This window comes from Thalia democratica, chromosome 7, assembly GCF_965202585.1.
Source record: "Thalia democratica chromosome 7, ktThaDemo2.hap1.1, whole genome shotgun sequence".
In the NCBI taxonomy this organism is placed as follows: Eukaryota; Metazoa; Chordata; class Thaliacea; order Salpida; family Salpidae; genus Thalia; species Thalia democratica.
In genome coordinates, this window is record NC_139171.1 from 51673831 (window position 1) to 51701728 (window position 27898).

A 27898-nucleotide genomic window follows, 5' to 3' on the forward strand; every position below is an offset into this window, starting at 1 on the left:
AATAGTTTCTAACTTTTATAGAACAGATAAAGTAATTTGATTTTAATATAAAAGGTATGACTAAAAATTGCCTTTTAGCAACCATATACTGAGTAAATAGATTATAATAACAGAGTCAATACTTAGTTTTTGTAATACTAAATTAGTACTTTATAGATATCAAGTTTTTTTTTTAAGATATTTCACACTATCACATATAAAATGCTTTCATCATTCTGCATTATTTATAAAGCAAGTAGTTGTAGATAAACTTTTAATTATCCAAGTTTAGACTGTTGTTTACATATAGGTTAAATTAATGCAAATTAAAACAAAACATATTAAGAAAATCATGCCCAAAAGAAAATTGCCAAACTGGTCTGCCAGGCCAAAGAAGTCTTCGTTCAAACTACCACCGAATTGCAAAGTTGTTTACTGCCACAACCTGGGCGACTGCTCTATGATCTGCGACACCAACCTGAACTGCAAAGACTCCTGCCTGTACGCTGGTTTCGACGCTGAGTGGCCCGTCAGCTTTGAAAAGGGCAAGCCAGAAGACAAGGTGGCCGTTGTTCAGGTTTGCATTGACGCAAGCTGCTGCTACGTTTTCCAAGTGTCCAACATGGTAAAATTTCCTCCCATGCTCAAGCATCTGATTGAAAGTGAGAACTTCATCAAAGTCGGGGTCAACATACAAGGTGACCTGTACAAGCTGGCCAGAAACTTTGGAATAGACTCGGAAAAAGCCATTAAGTCCAGTGTTGATCTGAGTAGCTTGGCCAATTCAGTCCTGGACAAGTCAGATAATTGGAGCTTGGCCTCTTTAGCAAAATACCTGATGGGAGCCGAAGTGTTTAAGCACAACAAAGTAAGGATGAGCAAGTGGGATTACTATCCCTTGTCTCAAACCCAAATTCAGTATGCTGCAATCGACGCCTTTCTGAGCTTGCAACTTTACAATGAATTAGTGAACTTGAGAGGAAATTAGCTACCTATAAAAAATACACTCAATTAATCAAATGCCTTTGTAGTTATATGATTTTTTTAAATAATTAAGTTTCTTATTATATGATTTTATGTATTAGTTTTATTAGTGAAAGACTATTTTAATAGTAAATTGTTATACTGTTACATGTATGTATATAATTTTCAATCTTAAAAGTTTGAAATGAATCTTATAATCCAAGTAAAAACATTTAGCAATTAGCATACCTCTATATTTAAAACATTCTCTTAGTTGATATATTGTGTTTTTGTATTTTATTTTAATGCCTTTTGTTCCATCAGTCATATTAGTGTTAATATTTTTCTAAAGTGCACAAGTGTATATTATTTCAGTAAGTTTTTTATTATTGAAATTTTATCTGATTTGAAATTACAAGATGATGCAAGAAACGGAGTTCCCACAAACATGGGATCGGCTGTCAAAAACAGTCTACCATGTTGTGAAGGGAGAAAAGTTTCCCAAAATTGTGTGGAACGATAGCTTTCAGTTGGTAGAATTTTTTATACGTTTAAGTTATAAGTAATAAAAAGTTTTTTTAGAGCTATTTTTTTAAGGTAAGTTTATATTTGTTGCGTTCTATATTTAAAAAAGAATCAAAATAAATAATTGCACAAAAATAAAATAGTTGGAATTATTATGAATGTTTCAAATTTTGATTTATACAGTGGTTTATTAATTTGTATCAAATTTTCAAAAAGTAGTCCTGTATAGGTTATATAGAAACTGTTTTATAAGGAAGAAATTGATTTTTTCTTTAGTTTATGTTATAAAAAAGCTTTAAACTGTTAATTATATATGAAATAAGTAGGTTTTCAAAGTTGTACAGTGTTATTTTTTTAATCTAGTTTTTTGATTAAAACTTTAATAAAATATAAGCAGCAATTTGAACATCACATTAAGGCCATAGGGGGGGGGGGGGGGGGTAAACCATGTTTTTTACAAGTTGATCTTATTTTATAGAGTTTTCTAAGCTTCAAGATGCTTTTTATCGTTTTAAATAATTTAAATAATTTTTTGAGATATGACCAGTCAAATTCGGGCTGTATAATAGGTTCCCTATAGTAAGGGAAAACTAAAACAGCGAAAAAAGACTATTTCATTTAAAATCCATCTCCTCCTACATTTTTCAAGCAATCTTCTTCAAACTTCTACAGTCTAATCTTTATACAATAACAAAAAAACGTTACTTTGGAAAAACAACTTATTTTTTCAATTTTTGTGATAAAATTTTTATATTTTGAAATTACTAAAGTTTTAGAATAATATTTTTCCTTTTATTATAAGGAACGCTTCCTGAAAATTTGAAGAAGATTGCTTGAAAAATGAAGGAGGAGATAGATTTTTAGTGAATTTTAAAATTTCCGAGAAATTTGACCCCAAAAAATTTGCTGTCCATACGTTTGTATCGGAAAATTTTTACAAAAAATTAAATATCTCAAAAGTTAAATGATATTTTTAAATTCTGTAAAAACTGGCTTGTAGTTTGTACTTAAAGCTTTCATATAAATGCCAAAATTAAATTTTGCTAAAAAAAATGTTGGACCCCCCCTATGGCCTAAAACTGATATTCTCAATAATTATTCAATCTTTTTATTCATAGTTTTTTGTGTGTATGTGAGGAAGACATAATTATAAAAAAATATGTTTTGAGCTATATAAAATCCAATACTGAGCTCTGTTTATGATATTAAATGTTGTTTTTTTCAAAACTTATAAACTTAAATTACAGAGATGTCTACAAGATTTGTATTGCTTATCCCTACCCTTTGCATAAGAAAATGTACTGTCAGCTGCAAGAACTCTTAACAAATCATTGTAAAATTATATGCAAGGTACGTTTTTTAAAATAAATTTCGTTTGTATAAAAAATAAACTTCTACACTTTATAAAGTCCACTTAAGATTGACTTTTTTCAAAATTTATTTTAAGATAAAAGTGTTGTTTATTTAATGTTAGTAAGAAATTTAAAAGAAGTTAAATACAAGTTTTCTCACTAAGTTTTTTGTATTATAACTCTAAAGCGCTTAAAACATTTAATGCATAAACTCAAAAATAGTATCTAAAGTATTTTTCTGGCAATAATAAAAATTTAAGAGTGAAATTTTAAATTTTTAGGAAATAGCTGATGATGATGAATCTATAGCTAACAAATATATAGAGTTAGTTGAGTTTTTTTTGTTTTTTTCTGTCCTTTAACTTTTTTTTAACACATCTATAAAATAAGTTCTAAGATAAATAGAAACTATAAAAGTTATGTATACTTTTTTATATACCATTTGCAACTTAATATAAATAGATTATTCATTTTGTTTTATATTTTATTACACAAAACTTTTCAAAACTATACGAGTTTCATTCTCAAGTGATAAATTTTAAATAAAATTGGAAAAAAAAAGGTAAGTGAACAGCTTAAAAAATAACCTTAAATTATGACGTATGAATAAATTCAAATAAATACAAAAATTAGAGATTTAGCAAGTAAAACTAAAGTAAAGGTATGTTTATTAATAAATTGTTAATAGTTTTGTTTTTCCATTTAATGCCACTTGCGTATTTAAATTAGGTCGCTTTTCCTCAATCATTATTGATTCTAGGGTGTAGAGTTCGCTTTACTTACATCGTTTAAAAACTTGAAAGTTTTGAACTATGTCAGAGTTTTGACAGGGTGTGCAATTAAAAATATGTTCAAATATTGCGCTGTTTTTATCTGTTCCGCAGTGGTCTGTAATTCGTCGGAATATTTGCCGTGATGTTTCTCCAATGTAAGAGATGCTCTGATCTGCAGAGCAGGTGTATTTATAAATAATATTTGCGTCAAATACTTCCGAGCATTTACTTTTGTTGCTGAAGTAGTCAGAAACTTTTTTGCTGGTGTAAGCCGGTTTAACATTAATGTTGTGTTTTTGTAATATGGATGCTATTCGTTTTTGGAATCTTATTGAACAATTACATACATAAACTGTTGTGAAATAATAGTAGTTTTCGGTTTCTATTTTCTTCCATTTCAATATTCGCACAAGTTGTACGAGCTAAGATTTAAGATAAATTAAAGCACTAAACTAAATATGCTGACAAAAGTATTCGCTGTTTTTGCAGCAAAATTTAAGTCAGCGGTTTAAGTTTTTTAAGGTTTAAGTTTGAGGTTTTTCTTTTTAATTTTTATAAGTCTTTGTATTTCTTAAAGCTTAATTTCCTTTCAAGCTAGATTATGTTTTGGTTTAGCTTTACCTTGGGCTTAGAATTATTATTTTCAATAAGCTTTTATGTTATTAATTAAAAAAGTACGTTGACTAGGTAAATAATTTTAAACTATTAAAGTGAACAAGCTTTATCAAATACTTTATATACATACCAACATTTTTATATTGTCTATTATATTGTACTTTTGATTAATTTAATTACAAGTGTTGTTTTTACTCTTAAATTTAAATGAAAAGCAATAAACAAGTATATTAAAAAAAAAACTATCACTTTAATTTGCGTTATCACTATTAATATTGTCTTTTTTAGTCTTTAATCTTAGTGTAGCAGAATATTCGTTTTACATCATAAGCAGTATACATTTATTGTTTAACATTAAATCTAGTACAACTAGAATCAATGTCCTAAAGATGAAGCAAGCTAGAGTTTTTTAACCTAGTTATCAAAAAAAAAATTTAAACAACTTCCACAGAAGTTGTGCTCGAAACAAATTACTAAAATCGTTGTTAGATATATATTTAGTAATTTTCTGACCAGGATGCTTTCATCCTTTACTTATGACTAGGTATGAGTAAGTAGTATTCTAAGTTATAGCGTGGGGTGAAGCATTGGAGCAGAAAAAAAGAACTCCATCTAAAACAATTTTATAAAGTTTCTAAAAACATTATTTTTTTTCAAATAAACTTTGTTTGCAAAAAAAATTGTTGTAATTGTAATATTTTTACCTAACCTAATTAGTTGAGGTGTATATCAAGTTACAATGGTTTTTAAGATGCTTTTAAATTTCCGCACCCCCTAAAAAAGTTTCACCTGTCACCACTGGAATCATTCAAAGAAACTCAAATCAAATAATTTTCAATAATTAAATCTCATATAAGCATAGGAAAATATACGACAAATCGTCATTTTACACTAAGCTGTTCTTTGATATTTTAAAACTTAAAACCACAAATCACACATAGGCATTGGAAGGTATACGACAAGGGCTCTCGCATACTCAACTCTCTCTTCCAATACTTCAACAACCTGTTCGTGGCTCCCGCCAAAACCAAAGATTCAGACTTCATAAACATCGACAACGAAAACGGCTTCCTCTACAAGTTCATCGAGCACGTTCGTTATTTTGACAAGTTGACTTTTTTTTCGTTGTAAAAAGTTGTGTTGGTTTTAAATTGTGTGTCATAGTATAAGTTTTAATTATTTGGAGCTAAAAGCTATTAAAGAATATTGTTAATATAAAAATTTTCATTGGTTAATTAACTTGGATTTTTCAAAATAGTTATAGTTTTTTTTATGTATAATATGATTTAAACAATATTGATTTGTTTTGTTAACTATAGAAAATGTTTTTATTGATACAAAATTACCACACACTCAGGCTTGTTTTTGGTCAATCAAAATGGTAATTCTTTTTTATTTAATTTCTATATCAATTCATTTACAAATTAGTTAATGAACATAAAAATTGTTTTCATATTTTGGTTTGATTGAAATACTATAAAAAACGTAGACATACTTGTTTTTGATTAAACAGTTTAGGAAAGCATAGTCGGTCGTGCAACAAAAAATCTTGTGAACCAAATTAATGAATTTGCCACCTGTGCTTAACTGTTTCCAAGCTATGAGAATTTTTTTTAAAGCCTTAACACTTTAACACTACTTAAATACCATAATAGATGCAGAAGTTCAATTTTTTAAACTACTTTTCATTGCTCGTTATCATATTGCAATGCGTTCACCAAGCAGTCTCTTAAAAGTAACAATTACTTTTTTATTTTATTAATGACACAAAATTATCACGTTATTTCTTTATCAACCACACTTATAGAAAGTTCATTATTTCTGAGTACAGTTTACTGTTTTTTTTTGTTGCAAAAAACTTGTTCAACATTACACAAAAATCGCACACAGCTGTCACTGACCATATCTAAAAAGTAAATATATCACTTTATACAGGGTTGCCACTTCACCTTGAATCCTAAAAAACCTGGAATTTGGGAAATTTTGAAAAAAACTTGGAAAAACTTGGAATATTAACAATTTGACATGTTCAGTAGTAAAATTTCGATTTGACTCGAAAATTCTATCATATAAATAAAAATTTTCGTCATCATCAAAAATTTTTTTTATTAAAAAACATATTTTAAGTAGCTTTACAGTATCTTTTCAATGTTTTTATACTATCTAACACAGTTTCTTACCTTAACTTAACTCTGAATTATAAATAGACCTAAAAATGTGTACATTTAAAAACCTGCAAGAAATTTTGAAAACCTGGAAAAAAGTTTGAAAAAACGAGTGGCAACCCTGTTTATAATTAGTATACTTTATAATAAGTATAAATTACATATTGCAGTTGTCGCTGACCATATGGAAGCAGGTGGTGATCGAACCGCTGCGGGAGAAGCTGGTCAGGTGCGTGCTGACCGAGATAGACGAGGTCAGGAGGGGAACGTTGAACAGGCAGTCGCAGGGCATCGTGGACTGCTCGCAAGTGTGCAACTCGTTCGTGGGAGTGGAAAGGTTCTCCTCCAAAACTGCACAGTACGAAGTGAGTGTTGTAAATGATTATTTTTATTATTAGTGTGTTATGCTTATAAATGGTATTATTTTTGATTACATTTAGAAAAATTTTCAGTGATACATTTTTCATTATTGAAAATAAACAACCCAATACAATATATTTCTAATATTATAATGAATTTTACAATAACTGTGTGATAGTACAAAAGTTATTAATTAAAAATTTAGACTTAAAGTATTTTTTCAGTTCTAAATTTTTACATGAAATATAGAACTTCATATAAACCATTTTAAAAGTTCTATATTAATGTTTTTTTTTATTTTAATATGTTATTGCCGTATTAAAAAAAACTTTTCTGTAAAATTACTTTAACCTTTGATTTAAATATAAATTAAATTAAATTTGATAGACTATATAACAAAAAGTTTACGATATTGATGTTTTTAGATGTACCAAGAATATTTTGAAAAACCGTATCTGGAAGAACTAGACAAATATTTGAGTGAGAAATCTGAAGAATTTTTAAAAAGCGGATCCTGTTCAAAGTTCATGGAATTGGTAAGAATATAGTTTAAACAGTTTTTTTCTTCTAAAAAGTATTGTCTAGTAGGGTATTCAAAAAATACAAAAAGTACTGACAACAAAGTGTTCCACAAATCTATAAATTTAGAATTTATGAATTAAATTACAGTATATTTAAGTATCTGTTTAATTATTTTAATATGGAAACTATAATTTTATCATCAAAGGTGCTGAACCAATCATCCAACGAAATGCTGAGAAACAAGAAGTATTTGAACAAGTCTTCGTACAAGAAAGCAAATGAGAGGATCCACACGCGACTCGTGTACGACAACATAGAGTTCTTGCAGGACGGATGCAAGAAGATGATCCATGAATGGCAGGGACAAGGTTATTGGTATTTTTAGGTATTTGTTATCATTATTATTCTTACAACTATTATTATTATTACTGTTGTTATTATTGTTGTTTTCATTGTTCACATTGTTATTACTTACATTTTTACTATTATGTTTTTTTTTCTACTGTTGTTATTACTTATTATTCGTATTATTACAACGAGTAATATATTATGTGTAAGTTAGTACATTTTAGATTATACTAAGCTAACTTAAATTAAAGATTTAAAGAAGATGATCCATGGATTGCATGGACAAGGTTTTTGGCTTTAATTTGTAATTTATTTGTTATGTTTTATCTGTTATTTATTTTATTATTAAATTACCTTTTATTATTTGTATAGTTTATTATTTATTTGATTTATTGTCTGTTTGTTTTACTTGTATACTTTTAGTTAATTTCAATAGTAACGATCAATGTTCTCAACTTGTATCCGAGGGGATAATTATAAATTTATTGATTCGTGAATGTATTTATAAAAAAATGATCCGCTGAATTAATAAGATAAATGAGTTCCTCAGTTATAATAAGTGTCTCATTAACATAGATTTTCTTTAATTTATCTGGTTTATAATAAATTTAAGCACAAACTAAATGACTTTTTAATTAAAGCTACAATGTGTCTATAAACTACAAAATTTTTACATAATTCCAAAGTATATAGATTGCAAATGAAATAGTTTTTTGACTTTTAGGAGTCAAGTTTTTTTTAACGTATATTCTTTGTTGTGTTTTAAATTGTTTTTGACATTTTAATTTACTAAAGTTGTTCATTGTAGAAATCAACCAGGTTCAGACTTTTTGATTTAAAGTAATTGTCTATCCTTCTTATTTGAAAACCTTGAAGGGTTATATAGTTGCAATTTACTGTAGTAGTTTAAGCGTTGCTCCTGGCTAGTTAACATAAAAAAGGACTTGAGCTTTTAAGTTTTACTAAATATGTACGTTTAAATAATAAATTGAGTTAATTTGTTTTTTAAAAAACATAGTAAGTAGTAATTTCCCAAAATTTATCTTGAAATTTAGTTATATAAAAAATTCATATATATATTTATATACTTAACAAAAAAAGTTTATTTCAAGATGCAAAAACTTGCAGGACTCTAGTTTCGTGCCTATGCACTCCTCAACTGCAAATCTCAAAATAAAGCACAAAACAAAATACTAAAATAAAAGTTTAACATTTAAGCATAACTAGATTATGACGTTATTTTGATACTGTCAAAAATCTTGCAAAACTAGTCACACGTGCAAAGTAGTCACTCACTGAAGTTTTATGATTTTGTGCCAGTTTATTGTCGATTGGTAAGTTAATTTTTGAATCTTGAAATAAACTTTTTTTTAAAGCCCATAATGTGGGCTCTTTGTTGAAAAATTTAGTTTATTAAGCTAATCAACTTATTTCTATATATATATATATATATATATATAAAGGTTTATTTAAAGATGCAAAACTCAAAGGACTCGAGTTTCGTGACTATTCACTCATCAGCTTCAAAACAAGTTTAAAATAAAGCACAAAACAAAATCACTAATGAAAGTTAAAAATTTTTTGCATAAATAGATTATGACGTAATTTTGAAACTATCAAAAATCATGCAAAACGGCTTGTGCAAAAATTAATCTACCAACAGACAATAAACTAGCAAAAATTCATATAACTTCAGTGAGTAACTATATATTAGGACAGACAATTGAAAGAGATAAAGATAAAACTAAGAAGCAAATTGAAATTTAGGTTATTTTAAGATGAAATTAAAACTTGTTAAACTTTAAAAGCGACTTTTTTATATGTCTACAAGACGATACAAACTCGCTTCTTTTGTTTAAGCATCTCTTGTCTTTCAGTGCATATACAACGGCTGATGCTTCTTTGAGACAAAGACTACATATTGGGCTATTGCCGTCGGCTATAGGCTGTGCTCTTTTTATAACTTCCCAGGATATTTCGAAGTCAATGCCGCTGCGCTTTTAGCCACAAACATACTTCGAAATCCTGGAGATCCTGATATTCTTTCTTATAGATCCTGATATCCTGATATATATCACAGATTATTATATAACACATTATTCATATATATATATATATATACCTGTGGTATGTATATATACATACCACAGATGTTCTTGTGCTAAAACTTTATTTCAACTAACGGCGTTTCACTGCTCTCAAATAAATTTAAGAACAGATCTACGGAGTCTAAAAAATATTAACACACATTAGAAAAAAAGCAGAAAAAGCATGTATAATTATGTATAGTGTTTATGTAGGTAGTAACTATAAATGAACTTTATGGTTTAAAAACAAAGTTTGGGATAAAAACATAAAATTATAAATTTGTCTACAAAAAAATACAAATTTAATAAAAGTAGGCACTAACCTCAAAAAGCTCTAAGAATAGGCAAGTTTTTAAAAATGAAAATTAAATTGAGTTGTGCAGAAATGTTACGTCATAATAAATTTAACAAATTGGTCAATAATTTATACAGCTTAAAAACATGAAGCATTAAACTTGCAAGTGTATGTGAGTGTTGAGAAATTGAATTATAACCATAAAGTAAATATTTAAATATAAACGTAATATAGTTTTAAACAAAAATGCTCATTATTTTCATCAAGAATTCATGTCACAAATATTAGCTGTTAGTCAGCTCTGTTGATAATGAATTTAAAGTAAAAAAGATAATTTTGATGAGCTAATTTCAATAAAGTATAATGATTATCTTGCTTTTTTTTACTACACGAAGATTAATATTTCAAAACAAATTATTAAAAAAAAAAAAACAGTTTACTAACGCGAATTAAAAAAGTCTAACTAACATATAACGGTTTTCATGAGCTTTACAAGTTTGTCCTCTTTAGTTAAATGGTTTTAGAAAATATTTTTAAAAATAATTCAATGGATTTAATACTTTTACAACAAACTTAAAAATTTCAGACTAATTACTATCAGTTCTTATCACGCTCAATACTTTGTCAACCTAATTATAAAACTTGCGAAAAACATAATTAACAGTAATACCTAAGAACTAATTAGTATTAAAATGCTTGTAACAGAAGTTACAAGCATGAGTAGTTTTTTTATAATTTCGTTTCAGCAAAACATAAGGGATTTTATAAAAAGATCATGAAATTTATTTTTATACTGCTATTATGAACGTTTCAATATTATCACATGACTTAATACTCAATTGCGGTAAGTTTTGCATGAAAAAGCGTGTTTTCTAGATCATGTTTTAAAAAATATAACTATTAAATCTATGCAAGAATGCGAGTGATTAAAAACAAATGTATAATTGTTATAAAAAATTTATGCAACTGAACTGAATTTTGTGGAAGTGTGTATTTTTTAAACAGGTATAATTACAGCATATTTTTTTTTCGTAAACAAGTCACTTGTGTTTTTATATGTATTGTACAGTTTTAGCTGGAACAAAATCTTTTAACTTTAATAATAAGTAGGTTATTTATGTACAATTTACTATTTTATAGAAAAATCGGAATATTGTTTATTTGGTATCATAAAGTATCGATCACTTTGCACTTTTTTTTTGTTTTTACCGCCATTAATTATGCTATCTTAAAAAAAAAGCAATATAAATAACATGTATTTGAATGTTAGTACTAATTATCAGATAAAAACAAAATAATTATAAATATACTACATTTTAAGTTGTTGTTTTTACGTAAAAAATTAGAGCAATAACTCTAAAACTATTTTTCATTTTTAACAAGTTTTTGATGTTAACCTTTTCATTTACTTTCAAAAACTGATGTGTACATTTTGAGTTTTTGTATGGTCTTGACATAAATACTAAAAACTTCTGCAGTAAAACTGAGGTAAGACCTGATTTAAAATCGAAGATCAAAGTTTAAATTTGTTAACAAAGTTGTTTTAATGATTTTGAAAAAAAAAAAACTTTTTGAAGCTATTTCAGTTTTAATTTAACAAAAGGGTTGATCATGCCAATTCGATCATCAGACCACAAGTTTCGGTAGACTGAGACCGGTTTCGTCCTTATTAGGACTCATCAGTCAGTCACAACCGAAAACTTGTAGTCGTCAATCTACAAACGGTTTATCATGCTTTCGCATGAAGCAACCATTTGCTGGCAATGATTAGTGACGTCAGCATTGTCTTTGCCGTGCAACGTTTAAAACATTGTCCACTAGGCAAGACATCTGGTACGCTCGTTTTAGTACAATCAACAAAATCGGCGAAAGTCTGCAGAACAAGTCCGGACTTTCGTTTGCCGTGAGACAAGCTCAAATTTAACAAAAGGGTTGATCATGCCAATTCGATCATCAGACCACAAGTTTCGGTAGACTGAGACCGGTTTCGTCCTTATTAGGACTCATCAGATGAGTCCATCAGACTGATGAGTCCTAATAAGGACGAAACCGGTCTCAGTCTACCGAAACTTGTGGTCTGATGATCGAATTGGCATGATCAACCCTTTTGTTAAATTTGAGCTTGTCTCACGGCAAACGAAAGTCCGGACTTGTTCTGCAGACTTTCGCCGATTTTGTTGATAGTTTTAATTTAATTGAAAAATTTTCATTTGAATAAAATCTTACACAAAATAATTATTATTATAAACAAATATGTTGCACGCACGTTGTTCATGAAATTAAAATACGTCAATAAAAACACTTTAACACTTTAATTATTTTGGGATTAGCAGGTCAGTTCAGTGTTTTTTCAAAACTTTAATAATATATATAGTTTAGTTTTTTGTTTAAATTTTTATGCATGGATAAGTTTTTAAACAACAATATAGATAAGCGACATTGTAATGTGCAGTTTACTATTTTATTGTACTTGAAGTGGTTGCAATTTTTTGTCACCGAAACCTGGTTGTAAATAAAATATTTAATTTGCACATGTCTATTTAAAATTTATATAGTAAATTCAATGCAGATATGTGGCACATGTACATGTTGCTGAAATACGACAACAGCTACCTGAAGTTTCTCGCCGACGAAATACAAGCTCACATTGCTAGCGAGGGAATCAAGTCTCTGCAGGACCTTACTTCCGAACCCAACCTTTCAAATGTAAAAAATTGCGTTTTTTATCTATGTTAAACCAATACACACTAAAATAGTTAATTTTTATTTTATTAAATAAGTTTACTTCACGAACATAATCTAGTATTCTAAATTTAATGTCTTTGTAGTTTTAATTTGTTTTAGTTTTTGAAGTTAACTAACAGTTCTTTAACCAAGGTTTCAAATATGTTTATTTAAATCTCAATATGTATTTTTTTTGTATGTTTTACTTTTGTGTTTATACGTCAAATTTAACAATCTAAACCTAATCATGAATTATTTGGTTGTTTTATTTATCGCGAAATAATTTTGTTCGACTTCCTTTGAAATATTTTTTGTCTTCTTTACTACTAAGTAAGATGACAATTTTTTTATTATCACCCAGGCGGCGGCGATGTTCGTGGAAAAGGTGCTGGAGAAATACCTGACGTCGAAGAAGTGCATAGAGGAGAAGTTCGAGAAGAACGGGTCGTTCATGACGGCGCTGGACAACGCCATCAACACGATCGTCAACCACCGGTACGAGAAAGACCGACCTTCCCGTTCACCCGATCTGGTTAGTAGCTTGCTCTGCACAGGGTTACTTGACTCACCCAAGATAATTCAGGCCAGTTTAAAGCTTTTGCAAATATCAGGATGACTCCGGCCAGTTTGGTTTTTTATAAAAAACTCTGGATAGTTTTAAGATTTGTTAAAACCTCCGGCTAGTTATTTTCTAGGTTTTTAATGAGATTTAGTTGATTTAGTTTCGATATAATTTACTTTCTAAACAATTTTGTTGGAAAACTTAATTTTAATTGATTTTTTATGTTGTTTGAAAATTTCAAGATGACTGAGGGCAGTTTAAGGTGATTCAAAGTAGTTTTATGACTCAAAGAATGGACACTTTGTCCACAAAATGTTTTCCATTTTGGCCCCAACGTTGTTGCCAAAAGAAATGTGTTTTATAAGCAAAACCATATAAAATATTTTTATAGTAACTAAACTATATATTTTATAGTACTAGATTTCTGATAATTTAATCTATAAAAACTATAGGCACTTTCAACCTTTGAATTTTCAAAAAAAAATGTGGCAACTATAAAAAGCAAATTATAACAATACTTAAAAAAAAAACTATGGAGTCCATAGAAAAGTCTTATTATTAAAGTATTTTCATTGTTTATGAAGGTGCTCATATTAGTTTAAATTTTTATGCTTAAAAATAATGATGTGCTTAGGAAACTTATGTTCTAAGTTTACTCAAGTTTTGTCTAGAGCCGATGGTTGAGAGTGATCAATTTAGTAAGTTTTAACTAAGATTTTGCTGTTAAAGATCTATCTTTAAGAATGTAATTACATATTTCATTTTAAATATCCATACTAACTTTAACATGCTAAGATCGTGAATTTTCAAAATACTATGACTAAAGCGAAACAAGTTTTGTGAACTACTAATATTTCCACAGGTGTGCAAGTATTGCGACATGGTTCTTAAGAAGAGTAGGAAAGAGAACATGGAACCAAAGGAGGCGGAACAGCAACTTGATAACGCAATAACAGTGTTTAGATACATTGAAGACAAGGACATATTTCAAAGGGTGTGTTATTTAATTCCCTATTTTATACTTTTTATCTATAATGTAATTGTATACTTTAAAGGTTTTTGTAATTTAAGTTCTACATCTTTGCAAACTTTAACTGTTTTTGTATTAGTTTTTAAACGACTAATAACCGCATAGAAAAATCAGTACGCTGTAGGTATATTTCAAAAATATATGCCATTTATGTATGTAGGTATCATAAGATGAATTGATTTCTTTTACTGTCTTCACAACAGAAATGCGTTTTTAATTTTTAGAGATTTTTGATTAGAAATTTAAATAAGTGGTTCATTAGTTGTACATGACAGACTTTTGAGCTTGCCATCTTAAAAAACTGAAAGCTGACAGAAAATACGTGATGTTTTTAATTTAAGAAGAGTAAAGTATAGTTTAAGTAAATATAAAACAAACCACAACTGTTTGTTGCAGTTTTACAGGCTTTTTCTAGCCTAGCTGTTTATAGGCAAAAGTTCAGGGATTTAAAGCATTTTGATTGGTTATCTAATAAGAAAAGTTTTTCCTTTTTGACTTGCTTCCTTACAAAATTAGATTAAGTTTGGTTTCCGTATTAAAATTTTACAAGTAGTTATGTTTGTATGTCTTGTTTGCGAGCTAATCTACCCATACTATAACATTTGAATTGTGTTCAAATAAAACAAATCGTTTTTTTTTTCTTGCAGTTTTACAGCCGACAACAAAACAGATGTTTCTTTTTAAGTTAAGTGCATAATGAGAGAATGTGTAGTTTTAATGCAAAATCTGATTAAACTTGATTACCGTTGATTTTTATTGTAGTTTTACGAAATTGTTTTTTTTATTACATCTCAATTTTTTTTAATGAAACAAAATACAACAATTTTCTTTCTTGCAGTTTTACAGTCGGCAGCTGGCCAAGCGGCTGATCAACGTGACGTCATCGATGGACCTGGAAAGCGAGATGATAGGCAAGCTGAGGTCGGTGTGCGGGTACGACTTCATATCCAAGTTCCAGTGCATGCTGAACGACGTCAGGACCTCGGTGGATCACTCCAACAAGTACGCGGAGCACACCAAGGCGAAGGGCGATGGCAGCGGCGATGTTCCGTTCACCGTCAATATATTGCAGGTTCGTTTAGTTGGTTGTTGTAAGATGTAATAGTTTACCTTAGAGCGGTTTTATTTTTAATTTATGTAAAGTGTATATTAAATTCGGAGTGCTTGATTATGTTCATCATAAAGTGTTTCTTGCTAAAATAACTTTTTTAAAGCAGTCAACTAGTTCAGTTATATTTTAAGAGTTTGTGAAAGTTATTGGTTGCTTATTTATTTTTTTTTTTGAATAATTTTAATCATAAAATGCTTTTATATTTTTTGATGTAACAAACTTTTTCCAGCAAGGAGCTTGGCCGTTAATGGAGCCGAAAACAACTTTGAATTTGCCACAGTGCCTCACCAGAAGCTTCACCGGCGTAAGTTTTTATTTTTCACTTTAGTTAATTAAAACATTTTATTTATTAACAATAGTTTTGAACGCAGTTCTGCGAGTACTACAAGGCAAACAACAAGGGTAAGAACTTGTCTTGGCTCCATCATTTGTCGACCGCTGAAGTTAAAATGTACAGCAAGGGAAAAACGTACTTCGTGAGTTGAATTTGTTATTTTAACTATGAAACTTAAATCTTTAGAGAGATCATGATTTTTAATTAAGAAGTTTAACGCACGACTAACAAAAACATCTACAAATTAATATAACAAATTTTGTGAGTTGACATATCATGTATGTTTGATGATTAAATCTTAAGATTACTTTTATTTTTTGTGACATAAGTTTAATAATAACTTAAACAACCACAAATTAAAACAATACTATAATTAATACAACAACAGGGTTGCCACTCGGTCAGGAAAAATTAGTATTAAAATTAGATTGAAAGCTTTATATAGTTTCAAGTGTTAGATTATGTATTTTAGAATAGTCAGGAAAATTTTGGTAAAAAGTCAAGAAAGGTCAGGAAATTTTTCTCAGCTTGATCAGTGGCAACCATGCAACAAGCTAACATTTACAAGCAGCTAGACAAAGAATAAGTGCTGCTAATCTCTTCGATCGCTAATTAGTCACGTGACGGCACAGATCAGCCACGTGACAATATAACTAATTAATCACGTGACAAATCAACAGATCAACATGCCCACATTTCAAGTGGCGATGGTCTTGCTGTACAACGACGCGAACGAGGTAACAATCAACAACATAAGGAGGTGCACCAACCTTCCGGACAAGGAGGTGGTCCAGCATTTGAAGGCTCTGGTCAACTACGACATACTCAAGTGCGACCACAATATCACCAAGGTTGGCACTTTTTTTTTTGTTGTATTATCAATTTCATTTGATTTCAATTGTTATATGTTGTTTGTTAAAATTGTAACCAGACAAGTTTTTTCAGCTTTTGTAAAACAAACGCAAATCTTTTTTTATGTGTAGCTTTTATAATATCTTAAATATTAAATAAAAGTGGACTTGCTTAACTTTAGTTTTACTTTCTTTCAGTTTGAAATAAAAGCTAATAGCATTTGAAACAAAACGTTCATTCACTAAAAAGTATATTTTGTTAAAATCCCCTAATAATTTTTTTCTCAGGAATTCACAGGCGACGAAGTGGTGAGAGTGAACGACAAATTTCAGAATAGGAAGACGAAGTTCAAGACGACGGTTCAACAGTCGGCAAAAGAACATCAAGTTGACACTTCCAAAAGCAGGCAGACAGTTGAAATCGACAGAAAGAACTATTTGAGAGTTTGTTTTGTTTATAATTTTTTAGGTTTTGTTGTTTAAAGTCATTGAGTTAAAATAAAGCATTGGTAAAGTGTTTACTTTTTTTGACAAAATAATCAATTTACTAATATTTTTGGAATACTTCATATATAGTTTAAAGCTAAGAAAAATAAAACCTACTATCAAACTGTAACTGTACTAATTACTATAGTTGATCATATCTTACATTTGTATTTTTTAGTAGTCTTAATATTTAATTTGGTTATAATAAACTATTTGTTTACTCGATTTGAAAGTATTTAAAATTTATTTATAAAATAATGAAAAAGTTTATCAAATAAAAAATTATTGATGTTCTTATGAAACTTCAGTTATATTAATAGAAAATGGGAGTGAAACTAGTTTTGTCTTTGTTGGAAATGTTATATTACCTAAAAGTTTTTTTAATTAAGGTCAGTAACCATTGTAGGTATTATGAGGTGCAATCATGAAAGCTTTTTCAAAAACTAAAAGTCTTTGTTTTAACGAATACTAGTAATTAATCTTTCTTTTTTAACGTGAATAATTCAACTTAAATGTCATACAGAGTTTTTCACCAAACTTTACTTGCTGCATGTTTTTGCAGCAAATGCATAAATTCTCTTTAATCATACATTCCAATGAGTTTGTGGGTTATCTTTTACACTTATGTTATATATGAAGTTACATAAAAAATTAAAAAATTACATATGGTGTATATGTTACTTTTGTGCGTAAACAATTTGAGGTTGTTTCAATTTTGTAGCATGATGCAACACTGAAATTTGTATATATTATAATGATGTGTATTTCTTATTTTATGCTATATATTATATATGTTACAGTTTAGTATATATCATATATAAGTTTTTATATAATACAATTTTTAATTTAGTCGATATCTGCTGCATTTAAATAAGTTAATTTTTGTTCTTGTAAAACTTTCTAAACATATGTATTTGTGGCGTGATATTTTTCAACTTTGACCATAGTGTTTTATATCGATTTCTGGTAATGTAAAAAACTTGTGTGTTTTCAAGTAAATATGTGTACAGAGTTCAAATACTACAACAGCACATTATTTACAGGATATCTTATTTCATGACTTTAGCTTTAAAATTTGAACTTTTTCTGTTAAGAGTTATCAACCTTTTTGAGTACGATTTGTTAAAAAACATGCCAAGTTTGTAAAAACTACTGCTTTGTGTATAACTTAATTACTATAAGTACTATTGTTCTTTTTTAAAAGCTTATTTGTAATTCAAAGTTTTTAAATTAAATGTTAGTCTTAACTTCCTAATACCTTTATGGTTGGACCGTTGTGAAATTTAGCAGCATAAATTTAAAAACAGTTCAATACAAGATTTTTTTTTTCAATGTTAATATAAAACTATACTTAATTTAATTCTTTCGAAAAGCTATAAATTAAATTATGCAGTATCGCCACAAAGCCAAGAATTTGTGTTAGTAGATGAAGTTGTAAAAAGTTGTATATTAGTAACACAAAAGTATATTGTTAAATAGTATTAAGATAGAACAAACTTAAATTAAAAAATATGCATAATTTTCATTTATATCAATTTTATTTTATAATAAAATTTTAGGCTGCAGTCACCCGTATTATGAAGAGTAGAAAAGAATGTAAGCATAATGAATTAATACAAGTTGTAAGTTTGCTTGTTTAAATAGTAATTAGATAAAAATATTTGTGAATAGTACTTTTGTTTTAGATATGTATATACTGTAACTTGTTTAAAAAATTAAAACATAAGTTTTAATGCAAAAAAAAACTTGAATTTTCTATTTATAAATTAAATGACTCGCTATTTTTTTGTAAAAAAATACAATATAGCTTTTTTAAGCCATAAATTTTATTAAATTTAGTTGTTAATCTTTTTAATGAAAATATACATTGAAAGCTGTTTTATGTTTGTTTTAAATTTCAGCTTGAGGATTAACTTGTAATTTAAATTATCAAAACTAGTTTTTTTTCAAAAGTTGACACTTAAACTTTAAGCGTTCGTTACAAATGTTTTTATTAATTATATTCACACTTCATTCTTTCATCATAAACTTCACAGTCTTTTTTAAACAAACTAATTATGACTCGTCACTTAACACTGGGTTTACACTCAAATCAAATTGGAACTTTCATCCTAAACTTCACAATTAACTTTATAATATTCAATCGCACATCAGGTGTTAGAGCAAGCGCGTAAAAGATTCACGCCGTCAGTCCAGCTGATCAAGCTTACGATAGAGTACCTGATCGACAAGTGCTATTTGGAGAGGTCGCCAGCCAAGAAGGACACTTACTTGTACGTCGCATAAACGCTTGAAACGTTGGAAAGAAGGCTTTTCTGGTAGTTTGTTTTACCATTTTCGGGTTTTTACTTGTAAATTATAAGATATATTTTTAATACATCTTAGTTTATTGAAAAAATAATATTATTTTTGTTGTGAGCAACAGTTATGTAATATAGCTGTTTTAATTTAGTAGTGTAAAAAATTTGTATCTTTTTACTTTTCATGAAATTAGGAGTCTAAATTAGGTTTTATCTACAGTGTAAAAACCACAGGTGCAATTATCGATGGAATATCTACTACTTGTGGAAATTAGTTGAATTTATTAGTATTTCAGTTTATTTTGAACAAATTTCGTTCTTTCACACCAAACTTTTAAGTCTTTGCATTTTGCTTTTTTGGGTCAAAAAAAAAATTATATAAAATGAACATTTTTTTAGGTTTTAAATTATTCTACAGTTCATTACAACAAAAAGTTTTTTTGAATTAAAATTTTTATTTTATTAAATGGTTGTCATAAACACACTTGTACTTGTTTTCACTGCTTCACTTAAATGTTAAATAAACTATTGCATTAATCAATATTTCAAAAAATACTAAAATGCCATGCACGCTTTAAAAAAAAATTGTTTTAATGAAATTTTTATAAGTGTGCAAAAGTGAAAAAATAAAACATTAAGCATTTTGTATCTTTAAGAAGTACAAAAATTGTAAATCTAAGCTGTCTTAATACTATTTAAAGTAAATTATAACAAAGATTAAACAACAGTGATAATGTATCGTTTAAATCTATGAAAAAGCACGTTTTCTAACTTGATATTAGTTTACTACTAAATATTGTCAAAAAAAACTTTCAAAAACCAGGGAGAAATTCTTAAAACCAGTGGCTACCCAGTAAGGATTAAAAAAATATTTAGTAACAATGTAAATTTAGGAACAATCTTTATCTAAACAATTTATCAAATAAAATATATTGTAACTATATATATAGATAAATATAACAACTAAAGATATAAATTTATTCTTTTTTTTCTATCATCAGAATTTTTGTTAAGATAAAGAATAATTTTTTCTTCAATTAATTTTGAAGAGAACCCTATTTTTAGAAAGACAATGTATTTAAACAATAAGTTAAACTTTTTTGAACATTGACATATATTTTAAGATATTCTGAGGTTTTGAGTTCTGTACATATTATGATAAATTTTTAAAGCAAATTATCTTATATTACATATAAAGTATTTTGAGTTATAAAAACGTTTAATTATTTGGTCTGAATTATGGGTCGGCATGACTTTTGCACGAGTCGTCAATTTAGCAAAAGCAGTCATTTTTGAACGTATTTATCTTGACTTCGTGGAAAGTTACTTTTTGTACTAAAGTGAATCTTCGTGCAAAACAAGAGCCGTCGCCCTGAGTTATACGTCATCCAAGTAAATTTGCCAAAGTAAATTGTTTTACCAAATCTAAGTATCCACATAACTTTTTCATCAACACAATGCTGAGAATAGTTAATAGAATGAGAAGTACTACTGTAGAATATATGTGATCGATACAATACGGTTTATAGTTTTTCTAAACTTGTAATAATGATGTATGAGAAAATTGAATTCACGAAAAAAAATTTCAAACATCTGTTTTAAGTAAAACGAAAGAAATTTTGAGAATGATGACAAGTGTTTAATAAGAAGGATTACAAAAACAAATAATTTAAAATCAATGGTAATAAAATACATTTAGATATTTTTAATCTAAAGAATTTAAACTTACGAAGACATTATGTAAAAACAGATAAATCTATATTATTCTACATTAAAAATAAACATTATTGCTATAAGTTTAAGCGTGCAAAAAAAAAATAGTACATTCATTTATCCTGCAAAGAAATGAAAGTAATCAGTAAACTATTATATCCGTTAAAATAAAGAAGAAAAGTAGATAAAAAAAAGTCCTTTATTGTTATTACGACAACAAAAGTATTAGACTTAGATAAACTTAAATATATACAAGACTTTTTAAATTAGTTGATGTTTCTCTATACAACAATACCTTTTTTCATGAGTATTTTTTACTTAATTTATAAAACGTATCTAAAAATTAAATTTTGAAACGTACCAAAACTTTACTAAGCTTAATCATTGAAATTTCCCGAATAATTTACATTTAAAAAGAAATTTGACAACCATTTTGTACGTTTTTATTATTTTAGGTGTTTTCATCCATTCTGAATCTTTAAATTACATTTAAGATGTTTTACAAAACTAACTAGTTAATAAAATAAAAATCTTTTTAACACTAACGTTTTTTGATGGCAAATTACTTTTTCTTATTGCTAAGAGCTTAAGTTTTATAAAGTCATGGCTTAAACTTGTAGCTTAAAAAAGTAAAGAAAACTTGTGCCCAGCATATCCTCTTTATAAAGATCAGAGTTTGCTAAGTTATTAAACATGAAGGAATGATATATTAAACATAAATTTATTTTTGCGTATATTAATTTTTGGTGCTCTAAATCTTTTTGTAAGCGGAGACTTTGCTCAAAATTTGTAACAAAATAAGTGTCAAAAATAGAGTCTAAAACAAGTTTTGATTGTATCAAACAACCTATACATTTCTTTATATTCACGTTTTTAGTGGTTAATATTTTATTTTGTTCTTTATTATAAATTTTAATACATTTTGTACACTATTAAAAAATAGTTTAAAACAGTTGATCACAATCAAAATTGTGCACAAGAATTTCTTAAAATTAAAAATTCTCCATATGATAAGTTGCTAAAAGATATAAAAGAAATTGATTTTAAATCTAGAATAAATTGTTCAAAAAAATGCTTGAAATAATAAGAAGTCTTAGAACAATTAAGTGGAAACATTTTTAAATTAGAAGACTTTTTTTTCTAGTCGATAACAGGGTGGTTAGTAAAGTTTGAATTCTGGATAACCTTGAATTTGACGGTTCAGGCTAAAAAAACCTGGGATTAGAGAGATTTTGGAAAAAAACCTGGGTCCTGTAATTTTGAATAATTTTTACATTTTAAGTAGTAAAACTTCGATTTGACACGAAAATCTATCATTAAGACAAAATTTTTTGCCATCATCAAAATTTACTTTATTAAAAAACACATTTTAAGTAGTTTCACAGTATCTTTTGAATATTATTACTTATTTGACACAGGTTTTTACTTTAAACTTACAAAAAACGCATATTTACAAAAACTTGGAAGAAGTTTTTAGAAAACTAGTGGCCATCCTGCAATAAGTAAAAACTTTAAAAAACCTTGTTTCAGAATGCTATCTAAATACTCATTTAATATGTCATATTTTTAATTTATAGTAGAAGTATTTTACTTAGCTTAAGTGTACAGAAAAGCTTTATAGTGCTTAACTTTAATGCAGAGGTTATTTAATTTAAGGCACAATATTTCAGAATTTTAGTTGTGTCTCTATATTCAACAACATAATTTAAGTATTAACAATGACGCTATATTACGTTATACACTTGTTAAGCTTATTTTGGTGTGAGTTATTCACTCTTAAAATTTTTTGTAGTTTTAAGTAAAAACTCAAGTTATTTTACAAAAATAACGTAGGCTGTCCAAAACAGTTGCTCTAAGTTTTTACAAATCTGTACAGTAAATAGCATATCATTTAATGAATAATTCTATACAAACTTTGTTTTAAAATAAACTTAAAAAACTGATTGTCTCTATTGAAGCTAAGTATTAAAACCAATTATTAAAGTTTATTAGTAAAAACAGTTTGCTTTACAGTTCAAAACGATTGCTTATTATATAGCTGAAAAGAGTTAAAGTAAGTAAGTGGTAGCTTCATGATCGAGAGGTCATTCTAGATATCAGATCGTTAAACTATCTTTTTTAGCGTCATTTTTTTATCGTGATCAATAAACCATTCTAATATTGCTTTTTTATGTTTTTTAAACTTCTGTTACTGTAAAAAAGCCTTTCAACACTTTTTTACGCAATTGCACACTTTTGAGTTACTGCTCTAAAACTCAAAAGAGAATGTTTGTTTTTTCTAGTTAAGAAAAATATCGTTTCATGATTTAGTTATGCTCTTTTTTTTAAGCTAATGAAATACACCTATAGCCTAGTGGATTGGCAAGTAGTAAATGACCTTTTTAGTCACTAAAATATTAATTTAAGTTCTATACACTGTTAAATAGAAATACATTTCTTTTTTGAATACAGCTTTGTTTTTGCTTCAAGTATTTAAAAAGTTAGCTAACTTTAAAAGTGATTATAAATTCCTATTTTTATGTTATAAAGTTAAAATGATGTTTTTTGCAAAAACTAAACCTTACAACAACTATAAAAACTAACCTGAAATACTTATGTATATATTTGATAGCTTTTTCTTCTGATATGGTATAGTTCTCATTGAAAATAATACAGGTTATCTGAAAACTTCAACTGTTTTGATTTAGTTTTTTGTTTTTATAACTCTTTTATTCTTTTTAAAAATTTGCTTTTAGGGCATTTTTAGAATATTGAGGGTCATATAACTCAAAAGCTTTAGGAAACCTTATATAGTTTTTATAGCAGATTGAAGTACATAAAATAGAGAAGCTACATTTTTTTAACTTTGTACTAAAAAACAAAAGTTTTTTTTTTAAGGTTTTTTTAAGCAAGCTTTTAAGAATTTTTATAATGTTAAAGTAATTCTTAAAAATATATCTAAAACTTTGAGTTTTCTAACAACTAATCTTATATTTCGATAGACACTATACTATACTTAAAAATAATGGTTAAGAAAAAGCTACAAAAACTAAGTTCTATTATTTTCGTGTAAGTTTTGCTTGTAATTTTTTGACAAAACTTTCGAAAAAATTTCTGCTATTTCTGTAATATTTGCAGTTTAAATGTTGACGAATCTTTCAGAGACCAGATTATTATTTTTTCAAAAAACTAAGCCTTAATTTTAAGACAGTAAAACAACTGAATACCATATAGTTTATTAAAATAATCAATAATTTACATTAGCAAAGTTATGTATCAGCTAAAATAGTAAAACCAAATGACTGTGCAATAACTTACTGAATACATATATAATACATTTGAGTTCGTTTTTACAATTAATATTCTATTTTACAGTTGTCCTAACTAAGTTTACATATTTATTTCAAAATTTCTTACATTATATAATTAATTAAACTAATCAAACTTTAAAGATTAACGATGTTTCTCGTCTTTTTAATGATAAAAAAATTAACGTAGCAATTTTTATCCACAAAAAGTCTAAAAATATAACGCGTAAGATATAATTAAAAAAAAAACACGGAAAGCTAAACTTTTATTCTATCTAAAAAAATATAGTTTTTAAAACTTATAATTGTCTATCTATATATGTAAACAGCACATTTACGTAAATCACGTTTAAATTTTTGGTTGTTAATTGCGTTACGAACCTGTATAAACAATGTGTAACATTTAAGAACATAATTAAACTTTTATTAAACAAACTTACGCCTGCTAAACACACACTGACTGAATACAACTTTTTCTTAAAACTCTTTTTGAAGCTGTGTTTTTACAATAAGCGTATCTAAATTGTATTTAAACAATATATTTGAGACTTTAAAGTACTGTTTGATAAACGTTTTCATTGAGTATAAGCTCTAATAAGCTATGAGACTGTTTTTTATTGTAATCCTTACAGTATTGATTACTTTGGAAGGTATATTTTTTATTATGTTAAAATTTTATATAAAAGTATTGTTAAATGAAAACATTTCTACTGAGTTATAGTAAATAAGAGTTAATATTTAAAAAGTAGCTATATTTAATGCAAGAGAGAAGTTTGTTATAGTTTGAAGACAACTTGTATTTACTGCACTAGTAACATATACATATAAAACTACAATTTTTTTTATTTAATAAATATTAAAAAAACGCTTTTTTTAACATTTTATAAGCCATTAAATTTCTAAGTTTTTACTTTACTTAACAGCAAACGCCTTGTCATGTTACAACTGGGAAGAAAACAGCTCGAATGGAAACTCAACAGGGTTGTCAATTGAAGACTGCAGTATAAAACAGCGAAGATGCGTGTCTGTTCAGTACTCGAGCAAAATATACGAAACTAAAGGTTTTTACATATTTAGCCTAATTTGTTTTTTTCAGTATTTATGTTTTTTAAAATTGTTATTTTTAAATATTTTAAGTTTTAAAATACAACAAAACTGTTATTTAAGAATTAGTTTACAGCACATCACAAAATAGATAGTTTTAATACAGTTTAGTTGATAGACTATACAATGTTAAAAGAATGCAATACAAGTATAATGTTTATTTGTTCATATTCTTCAATGTTCAATGACTGTAAAATTACACTCAAAAATATTGAACTAAAAGTTATTTAAGCTTAAATAATTAATACGAGACTATTACTAATACATATAAATATAAGGAAGAGATACAAAAAAAAATAAATAAACATTATTACAATTTTGGTATATTTGTTTTATTCTATATTTACTTAGTTTTTTTTTTCTCAATACTTAAACAAAACTTTTTCAATGACTTTCGATTAATATTTTCAAAAGCATTCAGCTTATTTTAAGAACTGACGAGCTCTTTTAGCTAAAATTACTTTACCAAATAAACTTTAAAAAAAAGTTATAATGAAGAAACTTCTATTTTTTTTAAGAATTAAACCTGTAGTATACTTTTTATACGGTAAAAAAAAAATCACGATTCTAAAACTAAAAAGTTTAGTAATAAAACATCCAATAAAAGTTTTTTAAGCTTGGTTCGTTCATTTTTGTGTTTAAAACAAGATTACTTTTGTTCTGAAAGAAAAAAGAAAACAAAAAACTAACTTCAATTTTTGTAAACTATTTAATGTAATATAACCATAAAGATAGTATTTAGTTATTAAAACTGCAAACTTTAGTAACTTTGTATAAAACATTTTCAGAAACAGTAAACTTCAAAAAAGGGTTCTGTTCAACAAGAGACGTTTGTCGAGACTTTTGCAAGGAGTTGTACAAAGAAAGCTTTTTGAAGAGCCAGATCACTCAGTGTAGCGTTCAATGCTGTAACCAAGACAACTGCAATAAGCCAAAATTTCATAACTAGGCTCGATGCTAAAAATTAATTATCGTCTTTAATAAACCGTTTGTAATATTTTTTTCATATAAATGAAACTAACTTTTTAGGTGTAAAGATAGTTTTAAATTGTCAAGGAAGCTTAAATTTGTATGTATTTACACTTTACATAGCAAATTAAGTAGCTGTAGAGTCCAAAACTATGTAATATACAACAAACAAAGTATAGCTTTTTAAGTATAATCTTTTTTCAAAAATAAATAGAAAATTTATGTATTTAATCCTATGAAGCCTTGAAAACATTTCAATTTTAAATGTACTAAAAAACAAAAAATCTAGATACTATACAAATGTAGCATTAAACAAAAACTAAAGATTTTGGTAATCAACACTATATATAACCATTTGTTTTGTATTTAATATTTTTTAATCATTATTCAATGTATAAGAGTGAAACTAATAATAACTTAAGTACCAATAAATTTTATGAAATATGAACAATTGTCCTAATCAACAAGTAGCTTAAAGACTTTTTGAAAAGGTGTTCATACTGGGTCAAAAAACGCACAAGATAATTGTTATTATGCGTATATTTTGATGCAAACTATTTACCAATAACTGAACTGTATATGTATTTATCTTAGCTAAAACACTATTAACTAAACCAACAGTTTACATAGCGTTTTCCTGATTAGCTAAGCAATAGACATTTGAAATATCAAATGCAGCTGCATACAAGGAAACACAATAGACTTGCTACTTGATTTTTTGCTTTACACTTTTTATAAACAAAATTTTAAGCTTTTTTATAGAAGCACTTTTAGACTATTTATAGTATTTAATTTTTTATTTTTTTTCAATACTTTCGAAAAACGTAGTTATAACTTCAAGTTTTTCTATTTGCTGTTTTTAGTTTGCTTATGTTTACTGAAGACGAAAAAAAAAGGACGGTTGTTCATATGCAGTGTTAACGAGTACCTAATTTATTTAAGCTGTGTTCAAACAAAAAAAAGTTAAGTGGTTTTTTATAATTTTTTCTTTACTGTAGTTAGACCGCAACAAATAAAACAACAAGTTACATTTTATTACTATTTGAAGCTATCTAGCAATTATTAAACATACTATCGGAAGTTTGTAATAAGCTAAACTTGTTTTCTCTATTAGTATTTTAAAGTTTATTATATTTTATCACACACTTTTATGTTCTGAACCTATGTTTCATTAAAAAATATTAAATAAAAACACTAAATGTATTTTTAAGATTTTTTAGTTATTGTTTTTGAATATCTTAATTTTTGATAAGTAATTTACAATAGACTAAAGTTTATAAATCAACATTTCGTTGTATAATGAACTAAGACTTAAATAATCTGTAAACTATTAAAGTTGAAAAAAAGTTTCAACATTATCAATTTAACAAGTTTTCGTAATGATTATTTGTTCTCTTTTTCATTATACATATAAAAAGAGTTTTTTTTGATAACAACACTGTA

General features: G+C 27.1%; 3 protein-coding genes across 4 annotated transcripts; all 3 read left to right on the top strand.

Annotated features, from left to right (window-relative positions):
• The first annotated feature begins 296 nt into the window (after window positions 1-296).
• On the top strand, window positions 297-1002 carry LOC145840696 (uncharacterized). The gene has a single exon (XM_082948021.1). It carries the CDS (start codon window positions 299-301, stop codon window positions 965-967), a length of 669 nt encoding a protein of 222 aa, XP_082804147.1. The 5' UTR covers window positions 297-298; the 3' UTR covers window positions 968-1002.
• A 320-nt stretch (window positions 1003-1322) lies between these two features.
• LOC145840531 (cullin-2-like) lies at window positions 1323-19913 on the top strand. 2 transcript variants are annotated; one of them, XM_082947824.1, is made up of 18 exons: window positions 1323-1471; window positions 2715-2817; window positions 3101-3144; window positions 5149-5299; window positions 6543-6737; window positions 7158-7268; window positions 7460-7622; window positions 12554-12690; window positions 13070-13240; window positions 14133-14264; window positions 15139-15372; window positions 15641-15715; window positions 15783-15887; window positions 16426-16596; window positions 16885-17040; window positions 18642-18704; window positions 19237-19400; window positions 19603-19913. In XM_082947824.1, the coding sequence occupies exons 1-17, from the start codon at window positions 1362-1364 to the stop codon at window positions 19366-19368; spliced, it is 2253 nt and encodes a 750-aa protein (XP_082803950.1). In that variant the 5' UTR covers window positions 1323-1361; the 3' UTR covers window positions 19369-19400; window positions 19603-19913. The 2 variants fall into 2 exon arrangements, with proteins under 2 accessions (XP_082803950.1, XP_082803949.1); XM_082947823.1 differs by having other exon boundaries at window positions 19617-19913.
• Window positions 19914-24971: 5058 nt separating this feature from the next.
• LOC145841552 (uncharacterized) lies at window positions 24972-26435 on the top strand. Its single transcript, XM_082948907.1, has 3 exons — window positions 24972-25032; window positions 25306-25443; window positions 26275-26435. Exons 1-3 carry the CDS (start codon window positions 24984-24986, stop codon window positions 26433-26435), a joined length of 348 nt encoding a protein of 115 aa, XP_082805033.1. The 5' UTR covers window positions 24972-24983.
• The last annotated feature ends 1463 nt before the right edge of the window (window positions 26436-27898 follow it).

Bases quoted from the DNA above. Each gene is read 5' to 3' on its own strand.
- LOC145840696 (XM_082948021.1), top strand. From the start codon at position 299: ATGCAAATTAAAACAAAACATATTAAGAAAATCATGCCCAAAAGAAAA.
- LOC145840531 (XM_082947824.1), top strand. From the start codon at position 1,362: ATGATGCAAGAAACGGAGTTCCCACAAACATGGGATCGGCTGTCAAAA. The intron at 3,145-5,148 runs GTTAGTTGAGTT...AATCACACATAG, and splicing joins ATAGCTAACAAATATATAGA to GCATTGGAAGGTATACGACA. The intron at 18,705-19,236 runs GTAAGTTTGCTT...ATCGCACATCAG, and splicing joins ATAATGAATTAATACAAGTT to GTGTTAGAGCAAGCGCGTAA.
- LOC145841552 (XM_082948907.1), top strand. From the start codon at position 24,984: ATGAGACTGTTTTTTATTGTAATCCTTACAGTATTGATTACTTTGGAA. The intron at 25,033-25,305 runs GTATATTTTTTA...TTTACTTAACAG, and splicing joins AGTATTGATTACTTTGGAAG to CAAACGCCTTGTCATGTTAC. The intron at 25,444-26,274 runs GTTTTTACATAT...AAACATTTTCAG, and splicing joins CAAAATATACGAAACTAAAG to AAACAGTAAACTTCAAAAAA.